Source organism: Knufia obscura, assembly GCF_036327395.1.
Source record: "Knufia obscura strain CCFEE 5817 isolate CBS 148926 chromosome Unknown scaffold_3, whole genome shotgun sequence".
NCBI classification, from domain to species: Eukaryota; Fungi; Ascomycota; class Eurotiomycetes; order Chaetothyriales; family Trichomeriaceae; genus Knufia; species Knufia obscura.
Window position 1 is genome coordinate 2222520 of NW_027042689.1, and position 25985 is coordinate 2248504.

At 51.8% G+C, this 25985-nt stretch overlaps 11 protein-coding genes across 11 annotated transcripts; 6 read left to right on the forward strand and 5 right to left on the reverse strand.

Annotated features, from left to right (window-relative positions):
* Window positions 1–156: 156 nt before the first annotated feature.
* NHP2 (snoRNA-binding protein) lies at window positions 157–987 on the forward strand (the record flags this gene model as incomplete). The annotated part of the gene is made up of 2 exons (XM_064872327.1): window positions 157–562; window positions 617–987. The coding sequence occupies 2 exons, from the start codon at window positions 157–159 to the stop codon at window positions 985–987; spliced, it is 777 nt and encodes a 258-aa protein (XP_064732707.1).
* A 756-nt stretch (window positions 988–1743) lies between these two features.
* Window positions 1744–4922, forward strand: PMZ80_003901 (uncharacterized protein; the record flags this gene model as incomplete). The annotated part of the gene is made up of 4 exons (XM_064872328.1): window positions 1744–2207; window positions 2254–2773; window positions 2827–2902; window positions 2953–4922. 4 exons carry the CDS (start codon window positions 1744–1746, stop codon window positions 4920–4922), a joined length of 3030 nt encoding a protein of 1009 aa, XP_064732708.1.
* A 644-nt stretch (window positions 4923–5566) lies between these two features.
* On the reverse strand, window positions 5567–8202 carry PMZ80_003902 (uncharacterized protein; the record flags this gene model as incomplete). The annotated part of the gene is made up of 2 exons (XM_064872329.1): window positions 5567–7998; window positions 8052–8202. The coding sequence occupies 2 exons, from the start codon at window positions 8200–8202 to the stop codon at window positions 5567–5569; spliced, it is 2583 nt and encodes an 860-aa protein (XP_064732709.1).
* Window positions 8203–9400: 1198 nt separating this feature from the next.
* Window positions 9401–9801, forward strand: PMZ80_003903 (uncharacterized protein; the record flags this gene model as incomplete). Its single annotated transcript, XM_064872330.1, has 2 exons — window positions 9401–9409; window positions 9466–9801. The coding sequence occupies 2 exons, from the start codon at window positions 9401–9403 to the stop codon at window positions 9799–9801; spliced, it is 345 nt and encodes a 114-aa protein (XP_064732710.1).
* A 2044-nt stretch (window positions 9802–11845) lies between these two features.
* PMZ80_003904 (uncharacterized protein) lies at window positions 11846–13526 on the forward strand (the record flags this gene model as incomplete). Its single annotated transcript, XM_064872331.1, has 2 exons — window positions 11846–13335; window positions 13442–13526. 2 exons carry the CDS (start codon window positions 11846–11848, stop codon window positions 13524–13526), a joined length of 1575 nt encoding a protein of 524 aa, XP_064732711.1.
* Window positions 13527–14197: 671 nt separating this feature from the next.
* PMZ80_003905 (uncharacterized protein) lies at window positions 14198–15538 on the reverse strand (the record flags this gene model as incomplete). The annotated part of the gene is made up of 1 exon (XM_064872332.1): window positions 14198–15538. One exon carries the CDS (start codon window positions 15536–15538, stop codon window positions 14198–14200), a length of 1341 nt encoding a protein of 446 aa, XP_064732712.1.
* Window positions 15539–16206: 668 nt separating this feature from the next.
* On the forward strand, window positions 16207–17484 carry PMZ80_003906 (uncharacterized protein; the record flags this gene model as incomplete). The annotated part of the gene is made up of 1 exon (XM_064872333.1): window positions 16207–17484. The coding sequence occupies one exon, from the start codon at window positions 16207–16209 to the stop codon at window positions 17482–17484; it is 1278 nt and encodes a 425-aa protein (XP_064732713.1).
* Window positions 17485–17622: 138 nt separating this feature from the next.
* PMZ80_003907 (uncharacterized protein) lies at window positions 17623–19101 on the reverse strand (the record flags this gene model as incomplete). The annotated part of the gene is made up of 1 exon (XM_064872334.1): window positions 17623–19101. The coding sequence occupies one exon, from the start codon at window positions 19099–19101 to the stop codon at window positions 17623–17625; it is 1479 nt and encodes a 492-aa protein (XP_064732714.1).
* A 536-nt stretch (window positions 19102–19637) lies between these two features.
* Window positions 19638–22463, reverse strand: PMZ80_003908 (uncharacterized protein; the record flags this gene model as incomplete). The annotated part of the gene is made up of 1 exon (XM_064872335.1): window positions 19638–22463. The coding sequence occupies one exon, from the start codon at window positions 22461–22463 to the stop codon at window positions 19638–19640; it is 2826 nt and encodes a 941-aa protein (XP_064732715.1).
* A 701-nt stretch (window positions 22464–23164) lies between these two features.
* On the reverse strand, window positions 23165–23981 carry PMZ80_003909 (uncharacterized protein; the record flags this gene model as incomplete). The annotated part of the gene is made up of 2 exons (XM_064872336.1): window positions 23165–23566; window positions 23628–23981. The coding sequence occupies 2 exons, from the start codon at window positions 23979–23981 to the stop codon at window positions 23165–23167; spliced, it is 756 nt and encodes a 251-aa protein (XP_064732716.1).
* A 623-nt stretch (window positions 23982–24604) lies between these two features.
* Window positions 24605–25363, forward strand: COX11 (Cytochrome c oxidase assembly protein cox11, mitochondrial; the record flags this gene model as incomplete). The annotated part of the gene is made up of 1 exon (XM_064872337.1): window positions 24605–25363. One exon carries the CDS (start codon window positions 24605–24607, stop codon window positions 25361–25363), a length of 759 nt encoding a protein of 252 aa, XP_064732717.1.
* Window positions 25364–25985: the final 622 nt, after the last annotated feature.

A 25985-nucleotide genomic window follows, 5' to 3' on the forward strand; every position in this document is an offset into this window, starting at 1 on the left:
AGGATCCAAACATCACAGCGCACCTTTCACCGACTTGCAGAGCACAATCGAGCAGTTCCCATCTACTGCATTCGAGAAACTATTACTACGTGACCCAGACAACCACCACTTGTGCTTGCAACACCCACTTCCCAGTCCTCAGATCTCTTCCACAAAATGGCAAAAGACAAATCCCTCTCCAAAGAAGAGCGCAAAGCCGCGAAAAAAGCCGCAAAGACCGCCGACTCATCACTAGTCGAATCCTCCGGTATCTCCAAGGAAAAGAAAGACAAAAAAGAGAAGAAGGACAAGAAGGAGAAGAAGGCTAAGCTTGCGGAGAAGTTACTTGATGAGGTTGAGAGGGCGGATGGGGCGGTTGTGGAGGTCAAGGGGGATAAGAAGACTGTGATTAAAAAGGGGAATGTGGGTGCTGATGGAGAGGTTGTGAGTGAGGAGGAGGTTGAGGTTGAGATGGAGATGGATAGTAAGGGGGCTGTTAGGCCGATTGGGGCGTTGGTGCCGTTTGCGAATCCGTTGGCTGATGAGAAAGTTGGGAAGAAGGTGTTTAGGGGGGTGAAGAAGGGTGAGTCAGGAGTTTATCATTTGCTGGGATGTGGAGGTGCTAATGTTTGTGTAGCTGCTGCTCAGAGGACGTTGAAGCGAGGCGTGAAAGAGGTTGTCAAAGCTCTACGGAAGGCATCATCTACGGCTGGTGAATCGATACCTGTTGGGATCGTGGTTTTGGCTGCGGACATCTCTCCTATGGATGTTATCTCGCACATTCCGGTGCTGTGTGAGGACCACAATATCCCGTATATCTACGTTACGAGTCGAGCCGAGCTTGGTATGGCGGGGCAGACGAAGAGGCCGACTAGTGTGGTCATGATCTCGAGAGATGTTGTGAGCAAGAAGGGCGCTGAGAAGAGTGACGATGGTGAAGAGTGGACTGAGACATACAAGGGATTGGTGAAGGTGGTCGAGAGGGAGGGAAGACATGTTAAGGTATGAAGGACGTTCAAAGAGTCGGATTTCGTAATTGTACAGTCACAAAAGATGGATGATGCTTGCTGTGGGTTCAAAGTGCACATGGCGGCGTTGATGGAGTTGAAGAGACTGGCTCAGGATACCCACGAATGCTATGAAAAGTCGAGACTTATCAGCGGTCCTCCGCAGATTGCTTTCGAGGATAACACGCTTCTCGGCACGTTGGTTCACCGTATGGGAAAAGGCCCATCTGGTCGATTCGGTTGGTTCTGGAAAATTGAAAGAGCAACACAAGATATGCATGATGTGTTCGTAAGAAAAAGGCGCGAGTTGCTGATGTCTTTAAACCAGGTTCATTCGAAGCTGCGGTGTCGTGCAGGCAATGCAAGAACTGCCAAGACATAGCTTCTTCAGCATAGGTATGTGGTCAAATATCTCTAAACCCCTTCCACTCGCGCAAGTTTCTCAGCGAAGACCTGTCAAGACGAGGTCACATATGCTATATATCGTCGCTATGCAGGCCATCTCATCTAAATCATCTCGTCAATGGCCTGCCTGGGCTTGCATGTGCTAGACACGCAGCAGCCAATGGCGATACACGTCAAGCGAACATCCTGCATACCTTCGCTAAACTCATGCAGCCAGTTTGTCTAGACGTTCGAGTTCGTCCCAGCGAATCTGCCTCGCCAAGCTAAGCAGATGTGCCTGAACCGCTGACAATGCAAATGCCATCTTTCGCTAGGTTCGAGCTCGTCCTTGCTACCCCAGGCATGTGCCACCATGTCTGGCATCGAGATCATCGGCCTCGCCGCCAGCGTCGTTCAAATCGCTGAAGTCGGCGGAAAGCTGAGCGTGAAGCTGTTCACGTTTACTCGAAAGGTCAAGAATGCTAACAAGAGTATCGACGCTCTTTCACAAGATATTGCTGCTACCGGCGCTGTCCTCAAACAGCTCGGTGAGACACTGTCGAAAGATGCGTCACTGAAAGTATGCTCACAGGAAGCCCTCGATACAGCCAAAACACTCGTCGAAGACACCAAGAAGGTTTTTGATGGCTTAGAGAAGCTGATTGACGGCGATGAGAAGTCGAGCAACAAATTTCTCAAAGGTATCAGCTGGAAGCAGAGACTCAAGTTCCCATTCTTGGAACCACAAATTGCACAAGTTCAGGCCAATTTGGAGAGATTGAAGTCCTCTTTGCTGGTCATCTTGAATGTACTCATCTTCGCTGAGCAGCTGCGGAAGTATGTCAATATTACTGGTTCAATCCGCTTACTGACAAGTTCCTAGCCAGGAAGCTCTCCCGATCTTGAAGGATCAAAGAGAGCTGATCAAAGTGCTCGCCACAGAGAAGGACGAGAACGAAAAGAGGTACGAACGAATTCTGAAGGCCATTGAGGACAAACCCACCCACCAGACCTCGGCCTCTGCGGACAATGCTGCTCCTTCTATCAAGAGTGTTGACCTTGGCCTTACCACCATAAGCACTGCCACGACCATCGTGCCAGATAACGCTTCGCTTTCGAGCATAAACCTCGCATCACTACCAGAGAGCAAGAACGATTCCACACTACCAAAGATCGACCTCCCGCCAGGTCTGAAGCATCATCATCAACGCATACAGCATCACTCGGATCTGGTACAGAACCTGCTTCTGGAGATCAAGGACCTGCAGTATGACCTTGACCATGGTACGAGGGCCAGAATGCACAGCGGTGTTCTTGACATCCACTGGAATGAGTGGGCGGCTCATCGACAAAGACACGGCCATGAGCACTTTCAGAAGATATTTGAGAAGCATGCAGATGTGGTAGGTCGTGATATGGTTCGAATATAAACTTTGCCAGTCTGACATGCTTCCAGGCTCGTTACTGGACAGACCAAGTCTACCTCCAAGAAGTCCCGATCAGTGAAGTCGAGGAGAAGTTCCATCCTATGGGTAACAAGATCGAAAGAACCATGAAGGCGAAAAAGCTGACTTCATCTGAGCTCCGAAAGAAGAAAAAGAGCGCATGGCTCGGCGAAAGAGAGTGGTAACAGATGACGACTCAGACGACGAGCTATTCACGGTTGATATAGAGCCCGAGGCAGAAGTACGGGAGAAGATGAATCAGTGTCACACGCTTACCATCCATACGGACCTTACTCCTGGTAGTGAACAAAAAACAGGAGCCCCCATGACGCTCGATTTGAACAAAGGCGCACTCACCTGGGAGGCCAATAGTCGCGATATGAGCGTTGACACTGATACTGACAATGGCCCCATCCCACACGGCTTTACTGGCGATGGTGCGCCCCTGAGAAAGGTGGCGCACACTTCGCGATCCTCTGAAATTCAGTCAGTTGAAGTAGGGTTTGACAAGCAGCAGGCGACCACCTCTTCTTTCGACCCAGTAGGTCCTGCACGAAGACCAGTTCCGCCTTCAATTCTCGGAAGCGCGGTGTCAGACGACATACGGAAAAGGATGCATGAATTCAAGCTTTCACGACAAGGCACAAGCCAGCAGCAGCCTCAAACTGCGGGCAAAGATGTATCAAGCTCGCGACCGATCCGTGTTCCAGGACCAGGACTTGTTCTTCCGCCATCCGGAGGACTCGCCATCAAAAGAAGTGGAAAAGGCATGAAACTACCATCACTAGGGCAAGATCCTCCTCCTGCGGAGCATGCTGGGGTATTGACATTTTCAGCTAAGGCTGCACCATCAGAGCATGATACGGAGCAGCCAGGGAGGGAATACGAGACGAGGCTCGATAAAGCCAAAGTGAGCCCTGAGGCTTTGAGAAAGTGCTGGCAGAACTTCACCATCGAAGGTGACCAAGTCATTGTGCCTGGAGTTCTTAGCAAAGACGAAATTCGGATGCTCGAAGAAACGACCAGGTCTGACAAGCTGTCCCATGACACAGCTCCAGAGGATGACGCTGTGCTGTCAGGCTCTGAAACCAAGGAGGCCGTTCAGACGGAGCCGCCGCAGCCAGATATATGCGAGTCTAAAGACACTGAAAAAGCTGACGAGATAGCAGCCCGTTTTCCTGCCCAGACGGACCGAGAGCAAATGAGGAGGAAACCTCTCGCCACGCAGAGGCTTTCGTCTACGTTTGGAAGGAAACAAGATACGGCGTCGCCTTCTCCAACCGACAGAAAGGATGATTTAGTGGACTTGTCGCTGCTAAAGTCCACCCCGCGGTATTGGCGAACTAGGTCCTCATCAGGGCTACCAACAGGCCTGGCTGCCAACGACGAGCGCTACGATATGCACGCAAGCACGAACATTAAGCACGATGGTCTTTTGAAAGACCTTGACATTGCCAGAGGTACGCCCTCTGATACGGGCGAGGACCATGGCGCAAAGACAATCGGTACTTTGCCAGCGCTTCTTCCTGACGAACGATCAACACACTTTGGCGACGGTTCCAGAAGAGATTATACTATGCTCTATAGCACTTCCAGGGAGGACATCGACGAAGAAGCAACAGCTGGCCTGGCCACTGTACCTACAGCAGGCAAGCAAGAGGTCACCGAGGATGGAAAGACGCAAAGCAGCCACATGACTGGCAACAAGTATGTTGCGATGAACAACCATGGTGGTTTCGTTCTAGCGGGAGGTAGTTACTCACTGAGTGGTGACTATATATCGGAAGAATTTGACCACAAATCAAGGGGAAGATTGATGAAGACAGGCTATTCTTCCATTTCAAGCAAGCAGCCGATTTCGCAATCCTCGCTGGGTCGTGCCGCACAGGTGCCGACTTCGAGCCCTATGCTAGCAGAATCACGCTTGGGTGAGGGGTCCGATGAGGGAGATTCTTACTCGAGGCTCGAGGAAGCGTCTCGAGTGGGTAGCTCGCTTGGTAGCGAAACGGAGCGCAAACAGCAGTTGATGCAGAAGAGAGAGCAATTGAGCGAGCTCCGAACGAAGAGGGAAGGAAGAGAAAAGGGCTGGCCGCACGTGGCGAGCTAGATGGTCTTGTTTCGGGAGTGTATGCTCCTGCTGAGACGCCGTCGGCAGTGAAGCGTGATGAGAAGCAGAATATGAAGGCGGAAGCTGAGAGTTTGACATTCGATGAGGTTGATAAGCTTGTTCTGCAATTCACGACTGTTGATCTGGATGAGCTTGGGATGTGGAAAGGGATGGAAATCTTGGACATGCACGAGAAGTAAGGTTTGTATAGGCAGGGGTAACGCCACTGTTTATAATGTCCGAGTCGATGCAGGCTGTCGATGCGAGCAGGAGATTCCTAAAGTGTATCAATCATCAGTGATCACGGCACTCATTGAAGCGCTCTGAATCGGTCTTAGGCTATCAGGCCCTGCTCTTACGACGAGGCAGATGATCATTTGCAATTTGTGCCATTTTTGCTCACCAGAACATGTAGCTGAAGCTGTGACCGTTGTATTAAATTCTCAGGCTTCAGATGTCGTCTGATATGTGGTGAGATATCTCTTCAACGATTTTGCACACCTACTCCATGCAAATGCAATGCAAATGTACATAAATCATTCATTCCATCGTCAAACCGCGTGCACATCGGCCTCAACTCGATACATGCCGACAAGCTCGAACATATTCTGCTCTGCAGATTCACATCTTCATCTCTTCCCTCCCTACGTAAAATCAACCACATTCCCACCCCCACCACCACCCCTCCCCTCCCGCGCCAACCTCGCCTGCGCCCTCTCCGCCCTCCTCCTCCTCCGATTATTAGCATACTCACTCGGTCCACTCGTTTCCGTTCCCGGACTCGTCACGCTCTCGCCCAGACTCGGACCAAGGTTACTTATGCTGTTGCTCGCGGGTATCGGTGGTGGTGGCGGCACAGCGTAGCTTAGACCTGTTTGGGGATCGATGTTGTGTGTCACCGTTTGTGTACCTGGTGGTGGAGGAGTGGGGTACATTGAATTCGAGCCTGGGATTGGTGGTGCGACGTTCGCTGTTGAGGGGCGTGGTGTGATAGATTGTGGCTGAGATTGTGATTGCGCGTCCATGGCTGCTTGTTGCTGTGCTTCGAGTTGTTCCGTTCGGCGCCAGCGGTCGTTTGCGGCTGTGGCTGTACTTGGGCCGCCGAGGCCCTCGCCACCACTGCTGCTCCCCAGACTTGAGTTGCGCCGTCGACGGGATCCACGTCTTTCTGCGCGTCGCGCGGCGCGTTGGGCGGCGGCTTCTTCATCGGTTAGGCGGCGGAGGGTGACTTTGCGGCCGTTGTCTTGGGTTTTGACGTGGATGCTGACTGGTGGGGACTCGAGGGAGTCGGTGTTTGCGGCTGCGCCGTCGTGTTGGTGGTGGCGGCGGCGGCGGTCTGCGGTTGTTGCTCCGAGGGCAGCACCCCCTGCTGCGGCGGCGGCGGCGCCTGCACCTGGGTGGTGGCGATGTCGTTGGCGACCTGATGCTGTGGTATAGAGTTCGCTTCCGGAGGACATGTCTGTGCCGTGTGTGGGGACTGGAGGTGGGAGGTCACTTGCCATGGGCATTTGCGGTGGCATTGGCGCTGCCGAGGCGGGACCTGGCGGTGCGATTGGGGGGTCTGCGCCGACGGGCCGTATTCTGTTTCGATCTGCTAGGGCGGATGCTGCTGCTGCGCCGGCGCCGCCTGCTATTGGTGTCGCGGAGCTCATGCCGCTTACTGGGCCGCTCATGCCTGGTCCGTGGACTCTGCCGTCGATCAGGCTTGATACGTCCGAGGCTGTCTGGCTGGCGAGCCGGTTGTGGCGTGGACGACGAGGCGGAGTTGTGCCGTCGCCTGTGTATCTATGTTGTGAGTTCATGCGGGCTATCCTTTCTTGCTCGACTCGTTGTTGGCGCAGTTGTTCTGTCCTGTCTTCTTCCTTTTTCTGCCGGCGGTTCTTGAAGAGTTGGCGGACGGCAAACATTGTTCCGCCGGCTGCGACTGCTTGTTTGAATGTTTGGTGGCGCCCTCCTTGGCGGGACGGAGAGGAAGATTCGTAGTCGTCGTAGTAGGAGTATTCTTCTGATACACGGGAGTTCGCGCCTGGTGTCATCGGTGGTTGTGCTAGGGGGTGTGATGGTCGTCCTCCAGCTGCTGCCATTCCTCCTGTTGGCGTGACCGGTCGTGGTGGTATTCCTTGTTCAAGGCGTGACATGGAGTCCGAGCCTATAGAAGTATTTCCTCCTAGCGGTGGTCGGTATGGGCCAATATCTGATTCATCGTCACGTCCTGCTTTTCTGCGATTGAAGAGAGACCTTGCTGCTGCTAATCCGCCGCCAACTGCGCCAACTTGCAGTATCCGTTTGCCCCATCCCGGACGCTCTTGTGGTCGACCTGGCTTCTCGCCCATATACGACGAGGAGGAAGATCTGCTTGTGTAGGTTAGGTCACTCTCCGAATGCCTCCTCCTTGGTTTGTTCCTGCGATTCCACAGAGCTGCTAGGCCTGCGCCGGCTGCACCTGCAGTTGCGATCTTGCCGAAGCCAGAATGCGACTGTGCTGGCCTTTGCTCAGTAATGACTTCGCTGCTGTACTCACTGTGTCCTGGCGCTACGTGCGACCTTCTCCTTTCGTGTCTCCATTGTAGGATGAAATATACGACCAACAGCAAGAATACCCACAGCGCATATAGCACGAACAAGAACATTGGTGAGCCGTACAGTGTCAGGCCCAGCGGGACTTGTGCGATACCCAATAGTGCAATTGCTCTTCCCATCCAGTGATGCAGCATTGCCTTGAGCGGGACATGATATCTTCTCCTACCTCTTTCGATCCTGTGCATTGCCGCTCCACCAAGAACCTGCACCCATATGAGGATGAAGAGTGCCAGTCCGATGCCATGATGAGGGTTGGTCAGGCTTCTCCGAGGTCCGACTTGAAACCATCCGATGGCGAATACTGCTGTTGTGAGTAGCAGCGTCAAGATCTGCAACCATATGTGTGATCGCACAGCTCTTCGTGGGTTTGCGCCATAGAAGCGCATGAGGAGGATGGCTGCTGGGACAACGAGGAGGAATGTAATGGATGCGAGAATACCGTGCGCTTTGACCAGGCCTTGGTATCCGGTCATGCTGAGGAAGCGATTACCCATTCCTATAAGTTTAGGTTAGCCCGTGCCTTCCTTCTTCGATTCCTTCTCTCCTCACCATTGTATCTCATCGTCGCGAAGTTGAAGCCTACGAGATTCGGCAACAGGAAGGTCTCTCGTCCTGCATCCCAAGTGCCATCACCAACTGTCATTGTGTCTGAGTTGTACGTGCTGCTCCCAGGCGGAGCAAGCTGCGGCGACGGCGACATGTTGGCTGTTCAGTCCTCGACGGGGCAGGAGATTGAAAACAGCCTTAGTCGCGATGGAGGATGTCCTCCTAGCACTCCGAAACTGACACCATGCGTGTCGAAATCTGGTCACAACTGTCTAGGAGATGTATAGAAAGTTCAATCGTTCGGGCGTTATCTGCTAGATTTTTCGTCCAAGACTGTTCTCGACAGACCCGATTCGTTTGGTACGTGATGATGAAACTTGGTGATGGCCGATATGGTTCCTCGAATATTCGTAGATACTGTGGAAATGTCCCAAAAGTTTATCGTGTGACAATACCTCGAGAACAATAGTGTGATCGTCCTGTACCGGCTGCGGATAGCTCAATGATGCGATGACTGTGTTCCGTTACTTTCCCATGAAGCCAAAGCGGGACTGAGAGCTGGTACACTGCCAAGTTTTTGGAGCTAATGATCGATTGCTGGCACGACAACGAAGCAAAATGGAGCTTTGGACCGGGATTTGCCTCGGCACAACCAATCACAAGGAACTTCGGGCCGCACCCTAGACAACGTTTCTAAATCTTGGAACCTCCACGTGCGTCGATCAATGGAGGATACGAGTATTGTTCCTATGTAAGTGTTGTGTAATTGAGACTCTGAAATGGATGAGCAGCTCGCTCAGTTCATCAGAGCATTATCTATGTGAGTCTTCGTTCGCGCAGATGGATTCTCCTGACTAACATGGTCCTTTCAGTCTGCTGGGATGGATGTAGTAAGGAATACCAATTCCTCCGCCGAAGGCACAACTGATCGGGAACAGCGTCTACTCATGGTCGGCATCCTTCTATCCTCAGCCCATGCTCAATTGGAGACGGAAATCTACCACAGGCTTGGTGGTTGACTATCCAGCATTGAATGTCGTTGGCTTCGTCAGCTACAGCATTTCCACAGCATGCTTACTGTACTCGCCCAGAATCAGGAAGCAGTACGCTCTTCGCCATCCAAGCGCACCAGAGACGACAGTGAGGTTCAACGACTTTGCTTTCGCCGCGCATGCAATGGTCTTGGTCATCCTCACGTATTCGCAATTCTACTCGGCCATCTGGAAGTTTGAAGTACCAGAGGTGAGGACCAGTTCGATTGTGCGGATGATTATCCTCGGATGCCTTCTGGCTGTGCTGCTGGCGACCTCCCGGGCTGCAATGAACGATGCAACCGACTTTGATCCGCAAGCATGGACCTGGTTAGATGTGGTAAGGAGCTTCGGTGGACTATCACAGGTTTAGCTGACTCGGGCAGATCTATGTCTTCGGATACATCAAGCTTATTGTGACCTTCTGCAAATATATACCACAAGCCTGGATGAACTATCAACGCAAAAGTACGGAAGGCTGGTCTATAGGCCAGGTCTTGTTTGATTTTGCAGGAGGAGTACTGTCCTTGGGTCAACTGTTCATCGATGCAAGCTTTCAAGGCGACTGGTCTGGCATCACCGGCAATCCTGCAAAATTCGGTCTGAGCAATATCAGCTTGTTCTTTGATGTCATCTTCATTTTGCAACACTATGTATTGTACCGAGATTCCAAGACCGGAGCGGAGGAGGACAGTCAGAGACTACTCGCAGATGCAGACTGAGTACAAAGTACGGACCAGCCGACGACTTCGTGCCGACTAAGGAGCACGCCACATGAGACGAACGTTTCCAACAGGATACATCTAGCATTCTGTACTTTCGCCGTGTCAGAACACAACTCTCGCTCGCTATACAGAGCAACTGAGGCAGATCGGAGAAGAAAGCAAGAGGCAAAACCGAAAAGGCAGCGCACTCCACTACCTCCGGCGAGACGTGTTCAGGATCCTGCCAACTCTTGGGCGAGCCGAGTTTCGCAACGGGAAATTTCGGTGGTTAGCAGATGCTTGCATGACTGGAAAAAAGCATCCAGATGCGCATGGCAGTGATGCGCGCAATGTTGCCAAAACATTAATGATATCGATGCGGAGAGTCTTGGGTTTAGGACTCCCTTGCAACACTTGGAGTAGCTTGAAGCTCCTCTTTCAAGAGCCTCAACGATCACCGCTTCTGCTCTTACCAACGGAGTGTTGTAAGTGAGCTTCCTTCTCATGCGTTAGACTATTGACTCGATCAAACACTCCAAGCCGAGCCATGGCAACCGTCGCCGAGGACGGTAAATCAGCACTCCGCGACGGCACGTCTATCACCTCTAGTCCGTAGCACCTGTAGGAGATCGAATCGAACTCTTCTACGATCGGCTCGAGTATCATAACCTTGACTATATGATCTCGATTATCCGCGAAGAGAACGACTCGGTAGGCTCATGCATGCCATCGACCGTTCCAGACTCGATGTATTTCAAGATGCCGCAGAATAACCTACATGAAGCTAACAGTCTAGACCACGGATGGATCAACTATCTTGCGAGATGCAAGCCAAAAGTCTACCGCACAGCCACAAAACTCTGTGCTGCACTGCTTGTTTCCAAGCCTGGAATGCAAATTCGATGGAACTGCTTCCGACGACTAACATTCCACGAGTTTGCCAATGTCCAGATCATGCATGGCTCGGTACAAGCTTCAGTCGTAGCCATGAAGTCGGGAATAGCACAAGGCGTGTTTTCCTAGCGTGGCATGCGTGGTTATGCACACTTTCCTTTGTCAGCCTGAACGCTTTGGCGTTGGCACCTCGCGTCTAGGGCACCCACAAGTATTGCAGCCACCGAACACATCAACGAAGCGCAAAAATGGTACCCCGGTCGGTCAGAAACTAACCCATGTCTATCAATGATTCCTATCGTGCCATTATTGGACAGGCTAAGCCGCATTGCAGGCTATTTTCTACTCGCTTTGCTCCTTCAAACGCGGCTGCTATTTCTGCTACAACTTTTCATGATACTGTCGAGTCCTCTGCTTCATGTGTCTAGATGTCTAGCACCTCGCTATCACGGACGTAACAATCGTTAAGCAGGCACTCGTCGCAGATTGCTTGAAGCGATGTTCTAGGCAAGTGTTCCAAAGCGCCAATAATGAGCGACTCCTCCGCCAGATCTCGAATCAGCCTCATTTGGACCCACAGAGTCGCCTAGAGTTCAAGCGCACTCGGCCTCTCCCACACCAGACTCTGTCTTTTGCGGTCCTGTTGCGGTCCTGGTTCTTTTCTTTTAACCCTTGCCTGGAATTCAGGTCGGCAAGTAGCGGCGCGGAAAGTTACCACATTCTGGATTCTGGCACCAACCATGTCATTGGTCGAAGCGCTCCATGCTGAAGGCCTAGACGATGGTAGATGGCTGTTTGTTGCGACAATGCTGTCGTTCTCGCTCCTTAGCAACCCCCCATCTTTCGTCCATGTGTGGAATCACTTGCACCTATTGTTCGATCTAGCGGCTCTGCGATCGATTCTTTCCTCTTTTCGGTATCTCATCGAACTCTCAGCTGTCCACATCTATCCACTGTCCGAGCTTTTGTGGCCTGTCTCGTGGAAGCCACGCATCGCTGACATGCCGCTCGGTGTTCTGGTACACATGGACATCTACTGAGCCGAGCCACAGCTCCTTGCCTATCACTTGCGGCTCTGCTCCTCGATAGCTGACCTCGTGGCTCACGACCCACGCTCGTCATACATCTGTCCTCGTATTCATTGCCACGGAACGCGTGATGTTCCTCTATGTCACTCGTCGCGGATTACTCAACATTGGAGGACTACCTAGTTTCAGAAAGGTCACTGAGGTCACCCACTTTACAGCGATCCAATCCGAACTTCGATTCTATCCTCACTCCTCCACCACTAGTTGACGCTCCTGAGGACTTTGAGTCAAGTGACACAGAGGCTACACCTGGAGACGAACGGTCATTGCCTCGGCAAGGATCCAAGGGCTGGCCACAACCGTCCTTGTACGACGCCTTACTGATCAGACATTTGGGACCTCAGTACCCTACCGACATAGCTGATCGAGCAGGCAGAGAGCTCCTCGTCGACGATCCGGACGTGCCTTGCGAGGATAAACGACCAGACTCAGTTGAAGGTCGTCCACCCATGATCAGAGTAGCAACACCACGGGATGTGTCGATCACTTCTATTCACCCATCATTAGAGCACCAAGCCTTGACAGCGTCCAGACGAGCCTCAGAAAAGCTCAACGATGCCATTGCATCGCAGCGTCCGACATTGAACATGCACACTCACCATTACGAATACCATGCTACCTCTCCTACACAGTCTGGACACACAGTAACGGGTAATGAAGACAAGCAGGCTAGCATCAGCATTACAAGCCTCACCAATGGTCACGACTCGCCGCCTCATGTGTCTCATCCATCGATCAAGGCGTCGTCGCCCAACAAAGAACTCAACGTGATACCACCTTCGAGGCCAATATTGCCGTCTCTACATATCAGCGACACCTCCTACGCGCCTCCACAACAGCAGCATGAGTCTATATCTACATCACCCGCACTGGCAAGGTTCGCCATAACGCCGGCTGCTGGCCATCCCTTTCCAACGCTTGCGAAGTTCCAGAACCATCAATCACCACCTTCATCTGGGCAGACTCCGAGCTCCGGACAGACACTGCCACCCCTCGAGATCGCTCTGAACTCTGCTACAGACTCAAATGGCACTCCTTACACCGACATCCCATCTGCCCTTGCAAGACCGTCCCCAAGTCAGCACTCCCAGTACGGCTTGTCGCCTGCAGCGTATTCACAGGCCACGCCTCACGTGTCGATGTCACCCCCAAGACTATCGTCCAACCCAGCGTCCTGGCGAACACTTAGTCACAATAGCAGCGTTTCCACAACCTCCGATCATGCTTCGGGGCAGGGATCTAACTATGTGTCCACACCAGCGACACGACCGTCGCCTTCGCAGTCAGAAGCGCCATATCCTGGTTCTGAGCACGGAAGTATTACAGAACCAGAACTTAGCAGAATCGGAAGTTCAGAATTGTCTGATAGACAAATACTGCCGGATGGAACTGCTCTGCACGGATACACGTGTTCTTTCCCTGGCTGTACAGCCCTTCCGTTTCAGACGCAGTACTTGCTCAACAGTCACACAAACGTTCACTCAAACCAGCGGCCGCATTTTTGCCTGGTCGATGGATGTCCGCGAGGCCCAGGAGGTCAGGGCTTCAAGAGAAAGAACGAAATGATTAGGTATGTCAATTCAAACATCTCCTAAAATCTAATTGCTTACTGACTTTTCAGACACGGCTTAGTCCATACCTCCCCCGGCTATGTTTGCCCGTTCTGCCCTGACCAGCAACACAAATATCCGCGACCTGACAACCTGCAAAGACATGTTCGAGTACACCATGTTGATAGAGACCGAGACGATCCGCTTCTGAGAGATGTGTTAGCGCAAAGGCCGGAAGGAGGAAACAGAGGTCGGAGGCGCAGGCTGGGAGGATGAAGTGGAAGTGAAGAGGAAGAAGACCAACTGATTGGTGCTAGACGTTTGTTGTCAGTACGATCAAGTGTTACACCTGCAGCATCCATATCGATCCTCATGGGGAAACGATATCAGCCAAACATTACTCAGTCCGTCATGCGAGGAAGCTGGAGGTGGCATAGACCATCGGCGAAAATCTGATAGGATTGAGAGATCGGGCGCGGAATTGCCGGATACGGAGCAGCCTTCGTATCCTAGACTCGCTGAGATGGCTGTCGCGACCTTGACAGCGTCGGCGTTTGTATGCATTGCATTGCAGGGATTTTGTCAGTTTCAGGAGCTCTTTACTCATTTCTTTGCCGAGTAACAGGCTAGCGCGGCGTTCCGGACATGGAAAAGGAAGCATCGTTTTGCTGCAAGCATTTATGGGTTACTGAGAGCACAGGAAGACTCATAGTTGCCTTGAGTCACCTTAGGCTCCATGGAGGGTGTATTGCGCCTCACGTACATAGGAGAAGCAACGATTCAATCCAGAGTACAATTCTGTACATGTAGACGCGTTTCTGGAACAGACGTACCACTGACGTTGCTGTCTGTCCTGATAGAACCACGTCCCATGGCTGACGTCTAGTCGGCCACACCATAACCCACAAATCCCATCTCAGATAACCGCGATATTGCCCTCCCAACCGCAAATCTCACATCAGTCTCCCCCGCACCACCCGTCGCCAGGCTTGCCTCCTTCAACCCCGTCGCACTCCACTCAACATCATTGATAAACGTACTCATCATACTTGAGCTACTCCCACCCTCACCCTTCACAGTCAAGTTCTGATCCTGTAGTACTTCACGCAATTTGTCCAATGCTTCTGACGATGGAGACTGTCCACCATCTCCACCATTCGACCGCGGAGACTCAGCAAGAATGATGTTCTCGAATGTTTTCAGTATCGGGTCGGTCGAGAGACAGAATACCCGTGTCCGACTCTCATATGCCACGTCGACTAGTGTTATGAAGCGCCGTACGATATCAAGTTCGTCGGAGGCGAATCTGCGGAGACCGGAGAGGTAGATCGTTGATGTGTAGGCGCAGAGGGCGTGGTAGTCTGAGGCACTGAGAGGGGCTTCGCAGAGGGTGGAGAATGTGGTTGAGACGATTGGTTTAGGACTGCTGGGCTGTGTATCAGTGGATGGGGGCTGAGGTTGAGCGGCGTCGACCTTGAGTTTGCGATTCATCACGACCGGGATCTCGACTGGGGAGGGTGTCGTCCCATTCGTGGCATTCGACAGAGAATTCTGAAATTCCAAGGCATCGACGAAGAAGATGTCTTGTCGCTTGTGCTGCTTTTGCCCATCCATGCGGTAGTCGTGATCGCCTTCCATTCTGAAGACGAGACATCGCCGCTCCAGCTCCTGGATGAAAGGTATGAACAACGGCCTATTCAGTCCGTTTTTGTAGAGCTTCGTGGGATGCCGATTGCTGGTTGAGATCATTATTCCGCCGCTTTCCCAGAAGGAACCAAATAGACGCTTGAGGATCATGGCGTCGGCTATGTCGCTTACCTGGAATTCGTCGAGACATAATACCGAGGACTCGCTGTGAATTTCCTGCCCGATTCGAGTTAGTGGATCACCGGCATAGTTTGGCTCGGAACGGGCACGATGAAGACGCATGTGTGTGTCCATCATGAATTCGAAGAAATGGGCTCGACGGCGCGTCACGTTGGCTGGAAGGGTGGCCGCGAAGAGGTCTGCGATGCGGGATTTGCCGGTGCCCACGCCGCCGTAGATGTATATGCCATTTCCAGAGGGTGTATTGTTCTGCTTCCACCAGCGGGTGTTGGTGGTGAGGCCATGTTGTATACGACCTAATTGGTCAACGAGTGCTGCTTGACCTGCATTGGGCTTCAGTCGACCTTTTGACAAAAGATTCTGGTAAGCTGTCAACAACGGAGAGCTCCTGGACATGCTCCCGGCCGGCTTGGGGCCATGATCTGGGGCGTCACAAGAATCAGACAAAGGAGACTGAGAGTACAGAAGAACAAAGCTTGCACGGGATGAGGCACGTCATGATCTCGGCCAGCTCGGCCCGAGTCTACTTGGCACGGGCTTGGAGGAAATCGTTCAAGATGAAGCAGGTTTGCCGATACCTCAGTATCGACTGTCGGTTTTGATTGTGTCGCTAGGAAGAGAAATGCTAGCAAGTAGAGACAATAATATTATATGTTCTCACCGAAGATCACACAACGTGTTTTGATAAGTTCTTTCCCAGTTCGCGAAGGTCTTCGATATCATGTATTTATGAAGTACTATGATTTTGATTTTGCGGCTGAATGACCAGGAATCTAGGATAATTTATCCGCACCCCTCAATCGTGTCAATATTTATCTCATCGAAGAATTTCATCCTAACCATCTGAAACCCTTTGAGAAGTGATGTCAAAAGAATCAAGACGTCATTGCTCAACGATCAAAATGTTCGTCATATATGCTCATAGCAACTCATTGCAATGGGGAAGTTATCTCCTACCTAAAACAGTCAGGAACGACCAACTCCCACCCTGAACAACACCGGACCCAGCTTGAGCGCTTCGCACTGTGTCTTCGCATCGAAATACCGACTAAGAGTCGATCAACATGGCAACAGCAATCGTAACAGGCGCAACCGGCATCACCGGCTCTGCCATCGTCGAACACCTCTGCAAAGACTCCCAATACAAACAGATCTTCACGCTATCACGATCTCAGCCGTCCTCCTCCATGAGCGACAAGATCAAACATGCACATATGGACCTTCAGTCAAGTGCGGAAGACATGGCGAAGGACCTCTCGCACGTTTCTGGAAGTGTCATCTTCTTTTGTGCCTATCTTGCCCGCGACGACGAGGGCGAGGCGGCTAAAGTGAACGGCGCCATGCTGCAGAATTTCCTTGACGCACTGAAGATTACCGGCGAGCTGAAGCAAGTCAAGCGAATTGTGTTGACGTGTGGTTTGAAGCAATATGGCGTGCACCTCGGCCAGCCGAAACAGCCCATGCATGAGACTGATGCCATCCTCGAAGGCGGTAACTGGCCACCAAACTTCTACTACTCACAACAACGGGTTCTCATGGACAATGCGAAAGCGAATGGATATACATGGACTGTTACATTTCCACAAGACGTTCTGGGTTTCGCGAAAGGAAACTTCATGAATGAATGTACAGCTCTGGGTCTGTACTGCTCCGTTGCGAAGCTGGCACATCCGGACTCCGAACTGCCATTCCCCGGATCAAAGGCGAACTACATGGCGTTCAACTGCTGGACCTCCGCGAATCTGCACGCGAAGTTCTGCCTTTGGGCTGCACAGGCTCCCAACGCCGCGAATCAGATGTTCAACGTCGTGAATGGTGATACGGAGAGTTGGCAAAATTTGTGGCCAAGGATGGCGGCGAGATTCGGATGCAAGGTGCCGAAGGAGATGTTCCCTGGCGGGGACAGAAGCAAGTACGATGGCTTCGAGGCTTCTGGGCCAAGTGACTTACATGATCCAGCCCCCGTTGCTGTGCAGGCTACGAGCGAGGAGGTTGGAATTGGAATGGGCATGCCAGATTTGAAGAAGCCGAGTACACTTTACCAGCAGGTTGATACTACGAAGTGGGCGAAGGATCCAAAGGTGATGAAGGCTTGGGAGACACTGAGGGACAAGTATGGCCTGGACCAACAAGCTTTTGACAAGGCGACGTGGGGTTTCCTGACGTTCGTCTTGGGTCGAGAATACAGCTGTGTCACTAGCATGAGTAAGGCGAGGAAGATGGGATGGAACGGCTACGAAGATACGTGGGATTCTTTCGAGGAGACATTCGACAGGCTTGAGAAGGCAAAGATCTTGCCACCTGTAAGTCAACTAAAGAAGGAAACGCCGCTGAGCTCGTGAGGGACTGGGGCCCTATCAGGAGAAGGAAATTCTCATAGATATTGTTCATATATTTCCTTCCAACCATTACCCAGGTGTATCACAAATATTGCACAGACAATGCTGGGATAAATCGTACAGATCCGTCGTTCTCATCTCTTACTTTTTCCCTTTCGGCTTCGTTTTCTTGACCTGCTTGTTTCCCTTTCTTTTCCCGCCTTCCATTCCATGCACGTACTCTTCCTGCCCACTCTCCAAGCCACTTTCTTCCTTGACATCTTCGAAGTCATCACCCTCCTGCTTGATCTCCTCCTCTTCCTCCTCCTTAGCATCCTCCCCAGCCTCACCCTCCAACTTCTTCTGCCTAAAAGCTTTCCTAAGCTCACATTTCCCCACACTCTTACCACCCGCTCTACACTCCTCACACTTCTTCCCATGACTAACCATCAGAATATGCAACGCATACTTCTCCTCATCCGGTATCCTAACCTCAAGATGCGCATGCGTCTCATCCCGACTCGCATTCTTCGGTCTCCAGCCCAACAACCCCGCAATCCGATAAACATGCGTATCAACCGCGAAGCTCTCCCTTTGCAGACAGAACAACAGAACACAAGACGCAGTCTTGGGTCCGACCCCCTTCATGGAGATGAGCTCCGTCATAGCCTCCTCATCAGATTTATTGAAGAGATGATCAAGGCTATACTCCCCGTACTTCTCCTTCGTCTGCTCCAGAATAGATATGATAACCTTCGATTTCACAACGGCCAACCCACCACTCTTGATCGCGTCTTGCAGTTTAGCTTGGCCTCCATTCGCGATGGCATCCCACCTATCGCTAGCGCCGTAGACCTCGTCCATTGATCTTTTGGCACGTGTGCTATTCTTGTCGGATGTGTTCTGGGATAGAATCGTACGCACTAAGGCGTCGAGAACAGATGGTGAGTCGCCACAGCCGGCGCTGTCGTTTCGTGCTACCACTTTCTCGGGACGAATGCGCGCACCGTGGAGTTTGGAGAGGATCTTGTGTGCTAGACGTGCTTCGTCTGGTGTCGGGTGTGGAAAGTCAGGGAAGGGAGAGGTCTTAGCGTATTGTGAGTATTCCTTCAGCTTCTTGGCTTGCAATGAGGCGGCTTTGTCGGCTGGTGATGCTGCACTCGACTTTGATGGTGATTTTGCTTTTGGAGTCGATGATGAGGCGGAAGCAGATTTAATTTCCTTCGCTGTTGCTTTTGTTTTAGACGACTTTCTCGCCTTCTTGGGCTTGATATACTCGTCCGATGCAGAAGAGTCGGACTCCGGTTCATCCTTCGCATCAGATAATTCACTGTCTGTATCGTCCAGACTTGGCAGACCTGTCTTGCTATCCTCTGGCTCTGCTTTTAAGTCTCCCTCTGCATCCTCCGGCGCCTCGATCTTGACACGTTTGGCCTTCTGAGGAGTGCTGGAAGGCGCGGCACGCTTGACACTCATGTTTGCCTTTGGCATGGTGATATCCTCGTCTTCCTGCTGCACTGAAGTAGTCTCGCTGCCATACTCAGCATTGAATCTCTTGTTAGCCATTCGCGCGCTGGAGCGACTCGGTGTTGATGATGTTAGCGGTTGGGCCTCTCCTCGTGCTGATGCTTTTCGGGCCATGGTAGCGTAAACTGGCTTCGAAAGCAAGCTCCTTTGGTGGAATGATGGAACACGACGAAGTGCTGCGAGCATTCAAAGTTATTGATCAATGCTCTCACAAGACAAGCTGAAGTTCAAAGCACGAACAAATAGTGGACAGCATGGTCAACCCATATCTTAGCACGAGTTGATGATGATGATGGTGGTGATGTCAGTGAAGCTTCTCCAGATCGTTCCTTGCAGAAGCGCAGCGCCGATCACTCGGTTCGATGCGCCACTGACACGCTAGCCGAAGCTTATGGTCGAGTCTGGACGATGTAAGAGATGGTGCGGAATGGTCACAGATCGCTGGGGAAGACAACAGGGATATCAGAAATTGACGCTTGATTGCTTCGATTCAATCATAACATTCATATACAGAAGTGACTAAGAAGCGGTGAAATACAATGCCGCACGCCAGCCGCAAACATAGCAGCATGTCCCGAATACGGCAAGCCAGCGGACTAAGAATCAAAATGCCATAAATCAATGCTCGTAATCAACCTCTCGGCCTCCTCTTACGATACAGTTGCCTCGTTGCTTTCGGTGGCGATCTGATCATACCACTTCTCATGCGCCTTCAGGTCAACATTCTTGACCCTCTCAAGCACATCAACAATGCCTCCAGCTTCTGACACGAACTCAGGCATGCCTATTCGCGCTAGGGTTTCTGACGCGCCACTGGTGACGCGCACCTTCTCTGCCGTGCTCGAAGCGGCAATTCTATAGAAGAAGTGCTCTTTCAATGACTTGAGGATGAACGTCGCAATCTGTTCGCCAAAGACATCACTCTTGTCAGCTTCTGCTTGACCTCTTGCAGGATCGTACTCTCGACGTTCCTGTATGGCTTCCTGCCGCTCCTGCTCTGCCGTCTTCAGCTTGCTGGCTGCGCCGGACGCGATAGGAAGGACACGACTGACAAAATCGATGAGCCCAGATTTGGTGCTGTCGGGCATCATGTGGCCAGATTCGATTTGTCGCACGATAGTCGCGACGTCTGTGGAAAGGACATCGAGCTTCATGAGGCGTTCTGCTTCTTTCGACCATAATGCTTCTCGGTTTCGCCGCAGTCGGATCTTCGATGTTAGCAAAGTTGATGCGACAGCCACGACATGGAAAGTCCTTGCTCGAACCTTGAGCAGACGAATGTAGTCCAGTCGCAACGTCTCCGGGAAGTGCTCATATGTAAGAGGTGTATTTGAGAAAACAAGATCCGTCAAAGCTCGTGCATACACTGCGTTCGCATATGCGAATGTACCAGGATTGGCGCCGCTGATCCCTCTCCGAGCATTGTTCCACCACAACTTCGTATGTTCGAGTCCGTGTACTCGACCTTTGAGATCCTGCTCGAACATTGAGTGCTCGTGCTCGTGGCCATGCTCTATCACAGACTTCGATGCCAACCTGAATTGAAAGTTGATGTGGTCCAAAGTCATGATATCGAGTATGTTGATCAAGCTGAACAGTCGCTCTATAGTGTCGCTGCTAGTAGCGTCGGAAAATTGCTGCACTATGTCGTCTCGTCCAGGCGAACAAATCTGCTTGATCATATTCGCAATAGTTGTGAAAAAGTCATTGTACACGAACATGCCTTTCTGGACCTGCTGCTCAATGAGCCGTGCATCTAGGAAAGTGTCGATCTTGTCATAGAGTGGATGGCGCTGACTGATGAGGTTCATGATCTTGTCCTTGACCAAGATGACCATAGAATGCGTCCAGGCGCTTTCAGCATGTGTTCCTCCTTGCTGTATGCTATCACGCATACCACGGCGAAGCGCATCCATGAGGTCCTTCCGTGAATCCGTCCATGGTTGCTGCTGAACCTCGTATGTGCCATTAATCTGGATCTCGTGAGCAATTTCTCTGTTTGGTGGTAGTACGGTCATTGTCAGGCCAAGTCTGTTGACAAACGATGAGGCTTCCTCGGATCTTTGCACTTCGCGTGAAGGTGTTGCCGGTGGTGTAAGTAGGGCAGATGGCGCAATGTCAACATCCATGTCAACTGGCGTCGATGCTCGAGGTACGTGTTCGGTAGATTCTTTGGCCTGTTGAGCAACCCTGTCTCTTCGTGCCTTCCGGACAGCCTTCCGGATGCGATCCATTGCTTTGTCGTGCCCAATCAGACGCTTCAGTCGGACTAGAATCTTTGTCTGTTCTGTGCGTATCGCTTGCAGATACTCTTCTGCAACATTGCCATCACGATCGTCTTTCGTAGATTGGATGATCAAGTCGAGATTTACGAAAGAGCCGATCATCACATCTGCAAGTATGCCAAGATCTTGAGTTTTCCAGGCGTGAAAGCCAGAGGTGAAGTCATTAAACAGCTGTTGAAGTCCATCGACAGTCGCAGGCGTTTGCTGATCTTCGACAAGAGAAGCCACTGCGGCCTCGACAGCAGTGACCAACACTTGACCTTTTGTGATTAGATCCTGCTCTTGTGGCTCCTTCCCGCCATGACTAAACGCTTCCACGGGATGTGCAACTACCATGAAGGCGCCCAAGAAGACCCTGATAGCTCCTCTTCGGGCATTCTCATCGGTCTCGTGGTCGAGGATGCCAAGATGTTTCACCAGTCTCATGCTGGCGGCCATTGTTGCCTCAGAAGATATCAATTTGGTGACGTCCTCGAAGTCCATCTTCTTCAAATCCTCGACACTAATTCCTGCCTTCATGAATGCACGGGCGATGCGCCTCGGTCGTGTTGCCCTCCACGTCCTCTGGATCACCTTCACTGCGACGTTCTGGCTCATAGATTTCAGATCTTGAGGCCCAATCTTTTTCTCCTCAACAGCAGCAAGTGAGGTGGTCCTCGGCCTCCGGAAGTTCATCTGGTAATTGGATCGTCGTTTGGCAGCATCTGCATGTCTCTCGGCCATTTCATCTCGCAATTTCGCATGCTCTGCAGCCTTTCTCTCTTTTGTCTCCTCTGCAACACGTTTGGCCCGTCTGACTTCTTCTTCGCATCTCGCCGTTATCTCCGCTAGCAGCTTCTCTCTTGCCGCTTGTGCAGCCAACGCCTTCTCTTCGCTGTTTGAGCTCTTGGGAACGGCCTTTGCAGCCGCGGCTCTCAAACGGACTTGCTCTGCATGGGCGGCTCGTTCGGCCAAACGAGCTTTGCGGTTCTCGATGATGGAGGCTCTTCGGAGGTGTTGCGCAATATGCGTGCTGTGTGGTCCTCCATGGCAAGATAGTGTAGATGCGCGGGAATGCAGAGACGAGATGGAGCTGCGTCTCGATGAGTGAGCCGAGGATCGTCTTCTGCTGTTACTTCGTCGCTGTAAGCGTGCGGCCAGTCTTGCGGGTGGTGCGCCGGCTGGTCCAGTATCGCTGTTAGAGTTCTCCATGTTCCTGTCGCGATCGGCGTCAAGTTGCAAAACAGAAGGAAATGAGGTGTTCAGATCAAGAAGATCGGAAATGAGGACATCAAGTATTCAGTATACGTCAGTTTCGGAATTGCGACCTCGTCTCATGCGCAGGATCCCTAGTGAGACACCGGCGTGGTAGGCATGAACTCGTGAAACGTGAGAATGGTCCAAGCGTAGAAGAAGAAAGCCGTGAACGTTGAATATGGTCCGCCGGAAACGACCGATATCGTGTTTACGGAACAGAACTCGAGAATGAATGACTGTTGCTTACGGCAGGCACATGCGGAGGCAGGATCAACTTTGAGTCGCAAGACATCGAATTCGAAGGTGGAAGGTTCCAGTTGACCATCTCGGAGGGACATGAACATGGCCGCAGATGACACAACAAGCCACTAAAATCAAGTATTTTGGGGAGGCGAGGAGGTTGGTGCACCCGCCTAACTAGAGCCAAACTGTAACGAGTAAGACGCAAATTTGGATCTGGCTTATTGCGTATAGCCCGCAGCCGTTAGCTCGTCCTTAGATAGCAGAGGTTGATCAGTCGACTACCATTTCCCTCGTGGTCGGAAGGACGTCAAAGGAGATGTACTTATGACTTTTCACTGGGATACGTTCCGCATGTTCAGCGGTCGCTGCGGTCAAGACACGGAAAGTTACTAGATAGCCAGCTCTAACCTAGCTCAACCCTCGACCTGCTTTCTCATTCCCTCGACCATTGGCAGATAATCCGGATCTTCCATCTCGACGCTGAACCTGCCCTCTGTGCCCTTCGCTTGTCCATACAGCTTCCAGAACTCTGCAGCAACTGCACGTGCTGAGGTAACCTTAGCATCATCCCTCACAAATCCACCCACTGGCACAGCAGCGACATGAATCTGCGGTTCGTACTTCTTGTGGAAGCTGTGCATGAGGTTGTGTTGAGCGGCTTTTCCGGCAGACAGTGAGAAAAGGAAGGGGAATGGATCGCGGTAAAGTGTACCTGAGGTAGTCAGGAAGGCGGGGTTGTGTGATTGTGATTTTGAGGTCTCGAGGAGTTGTGGGATAGCCCATTGGAGTGTTATGTATAGGCTGACAGTAGTCATCTGTGGCATGTCAGCTAGAGAGGGGAGTTCAAGCACTGGCAAAGCGCCCTGAAGCACATACCTTCAAATCATCCTCCAGGCCTTTCGCCTCCCACTCCAATACCCTACTGGGGCCTACTCTAGCTGCATTGTACACCACGACTTCTAAGGGCACGCCAGCTGCCTTCAGCTTGCCGTCAACCTCACTCAGGGAACTCTTGACGCTTCCTTCGTCGGCCGAAACATCGATCTTCAGTGTCTCGACGTTTGCATCGGAAGCTGCAGAGGTAACAAATTTGGCATCTTCTGACAGGCGAGACTCATCCCTGGAGAGGAGGATAATGTGCTTGAATCCCTTTTCTGCGAAGTATGCTGCTGATGAACGACCTATGCCTGGACCTGAGCCAATGACTACCAAAGCACCTTTGGGTGACATGATCAAATTCGTGTATTTGTTGAGATAGATTCGTTGAGCTCACTCGGAATAAAGGGAACAAGGTCAAGTTCTTGTAGTGCAGACACGGAAGTCTTTATGCCATACGGTCGTAACCTACTGTAAGGGCGTTGGTGTTCGTTCCCTCCACTTTCAGCTCTATGCGCCGCTGTGTACTGCAACGGCCATGTTGACTGCATTAGGTGGGATGGACGAGTTCTCGATTACGCATCCGAAACCCAATCGTCACACCGGGGCCGAAGTTTGCGTATGAGCTTCATCGGGTTCGGCGTAGTGCAGCGTAATGAACCAATCGATAACCCTCTTTTCATGATCAGAGCTGCTTTTGCTATAAGGTCTCTAGCAAACGAATCGACAGGGAGTTCCAAAGAGAAAGCTAAGAGAGGACGCCTGAGGAGGCCTTAACATATTCCACATGAACTCCGCGGACTGGTCTGGCTACGGTCGATCCCGCGGCAAGATATGCTCTTAGCCTCACGTGATTGAGCGATCATGATGCTCAATATCGCCGCAGGGCGTAATCTCAGCTGATCTACTTCTAGCATGACCAGAACCATCTTGCCCAAGCATACGACCTTCATGCGCCAGCAGCAGATGCTCTGAGCATGCAACGCCTCTCAACATGGACTAGCATCGCACGCTCGCTGCGACCAAGCAGCCCTGGAACCAGCACATCCACCATCTCACGACCTCGATTCTTCACATCCTCGCCCTCTCCCCGCCAATATGCCTCTCCGTACGAGGCTGCACGAGCAGCATCTAAAGAGAAGAACAGAACAACAATGTATTATGGGGCGTCCCTCATAATCGGCACTGTGGCCTTGTCCTACGGTTCAGTTCCTCTTTACAAAATGATCTGCCAGCAAACTGGATGGTCCGGTCAACCCGTCAAAGCCCACGATAGCGCCAACCCAGACATTCCACAGTCGGAACGTCTCAGACCTCTCGCCGACCACCGCCGGTTACGGATCACATTCAATGGTTCCGTCTCTGATATCATGCCATGGAAGTTCACGCCTCAGCAGAGGGAGGTGAGGGTTCTGCCCGGGGAAACTGCATTGGCATTCTACACTGCAACAAACAAATCCGAAGCAGATATCATCGGCGTCGCGACATACAGCGTTACACCGGCGCAGGTGGCACCCTACTTCTCGAAGATCCAATGCTTCTGTTTCGAGGAGCAGAAACTCAACAAGGGTGAAACAGTCGATATGCCAGTATTCTTTTTCATTGATCCGGAGTTCGCGAACGATCCGACCATGAAGAACATCGACACAATCACCCTGAGCTACACTTTCTTCAAGGCTAAATATGACAAGAATGGTGTTCTCACGACGATTCCTGGAGCTATGGTGGCGGCGTAGATCGCAAAGGCAGACGATGTCGAAGAATTGAGGAGGATTTGGCTCCCTGCGGACCGGAAATGGACGACCACAAGCATCATCCCGCTCAGACAAGTAGGTGAAATTTGGTCTTTAGGATCCGAGCCAGGCAGTGGTGAAACGAAAGCACGAAATGGGCTCCTCGGACGCCGATCCATGACGAGAGTATTTGATGCGGCCATTTGTCCACGCGGTGAGACAACTCTCAAGAGGATGCTTGTGTCTGATCGAAAGCAGCGACAAAAGGCGCAGGCGACCGTTCACGGCTCGACGGAGAGGTAGTAAGATTTTCAGATTGAGACACGGGAAGACGGACAGATCGCTGGGAGATCTCACGCATTCTTCGGGAGAAATACGAGTTGGGACGGGACACATGTACAGCATGTATCAATAGCTATCAACATAAATCTACAAACCATAGAACTGGACCTGCTCACTGCCGCGCATCGCTGGCTTGGCCCAAGTCAGACAGTCAAACGATCGGTCTCAGTCACCAATCTTGGTCCATGTATCATTTCAACGCCGTTCCTGTTCTCCTACATTCATCCCACTCTGCAAGATTTAGCCAGGTTGTCTCTAGCATTCACGGGCTGCTGCATATCTC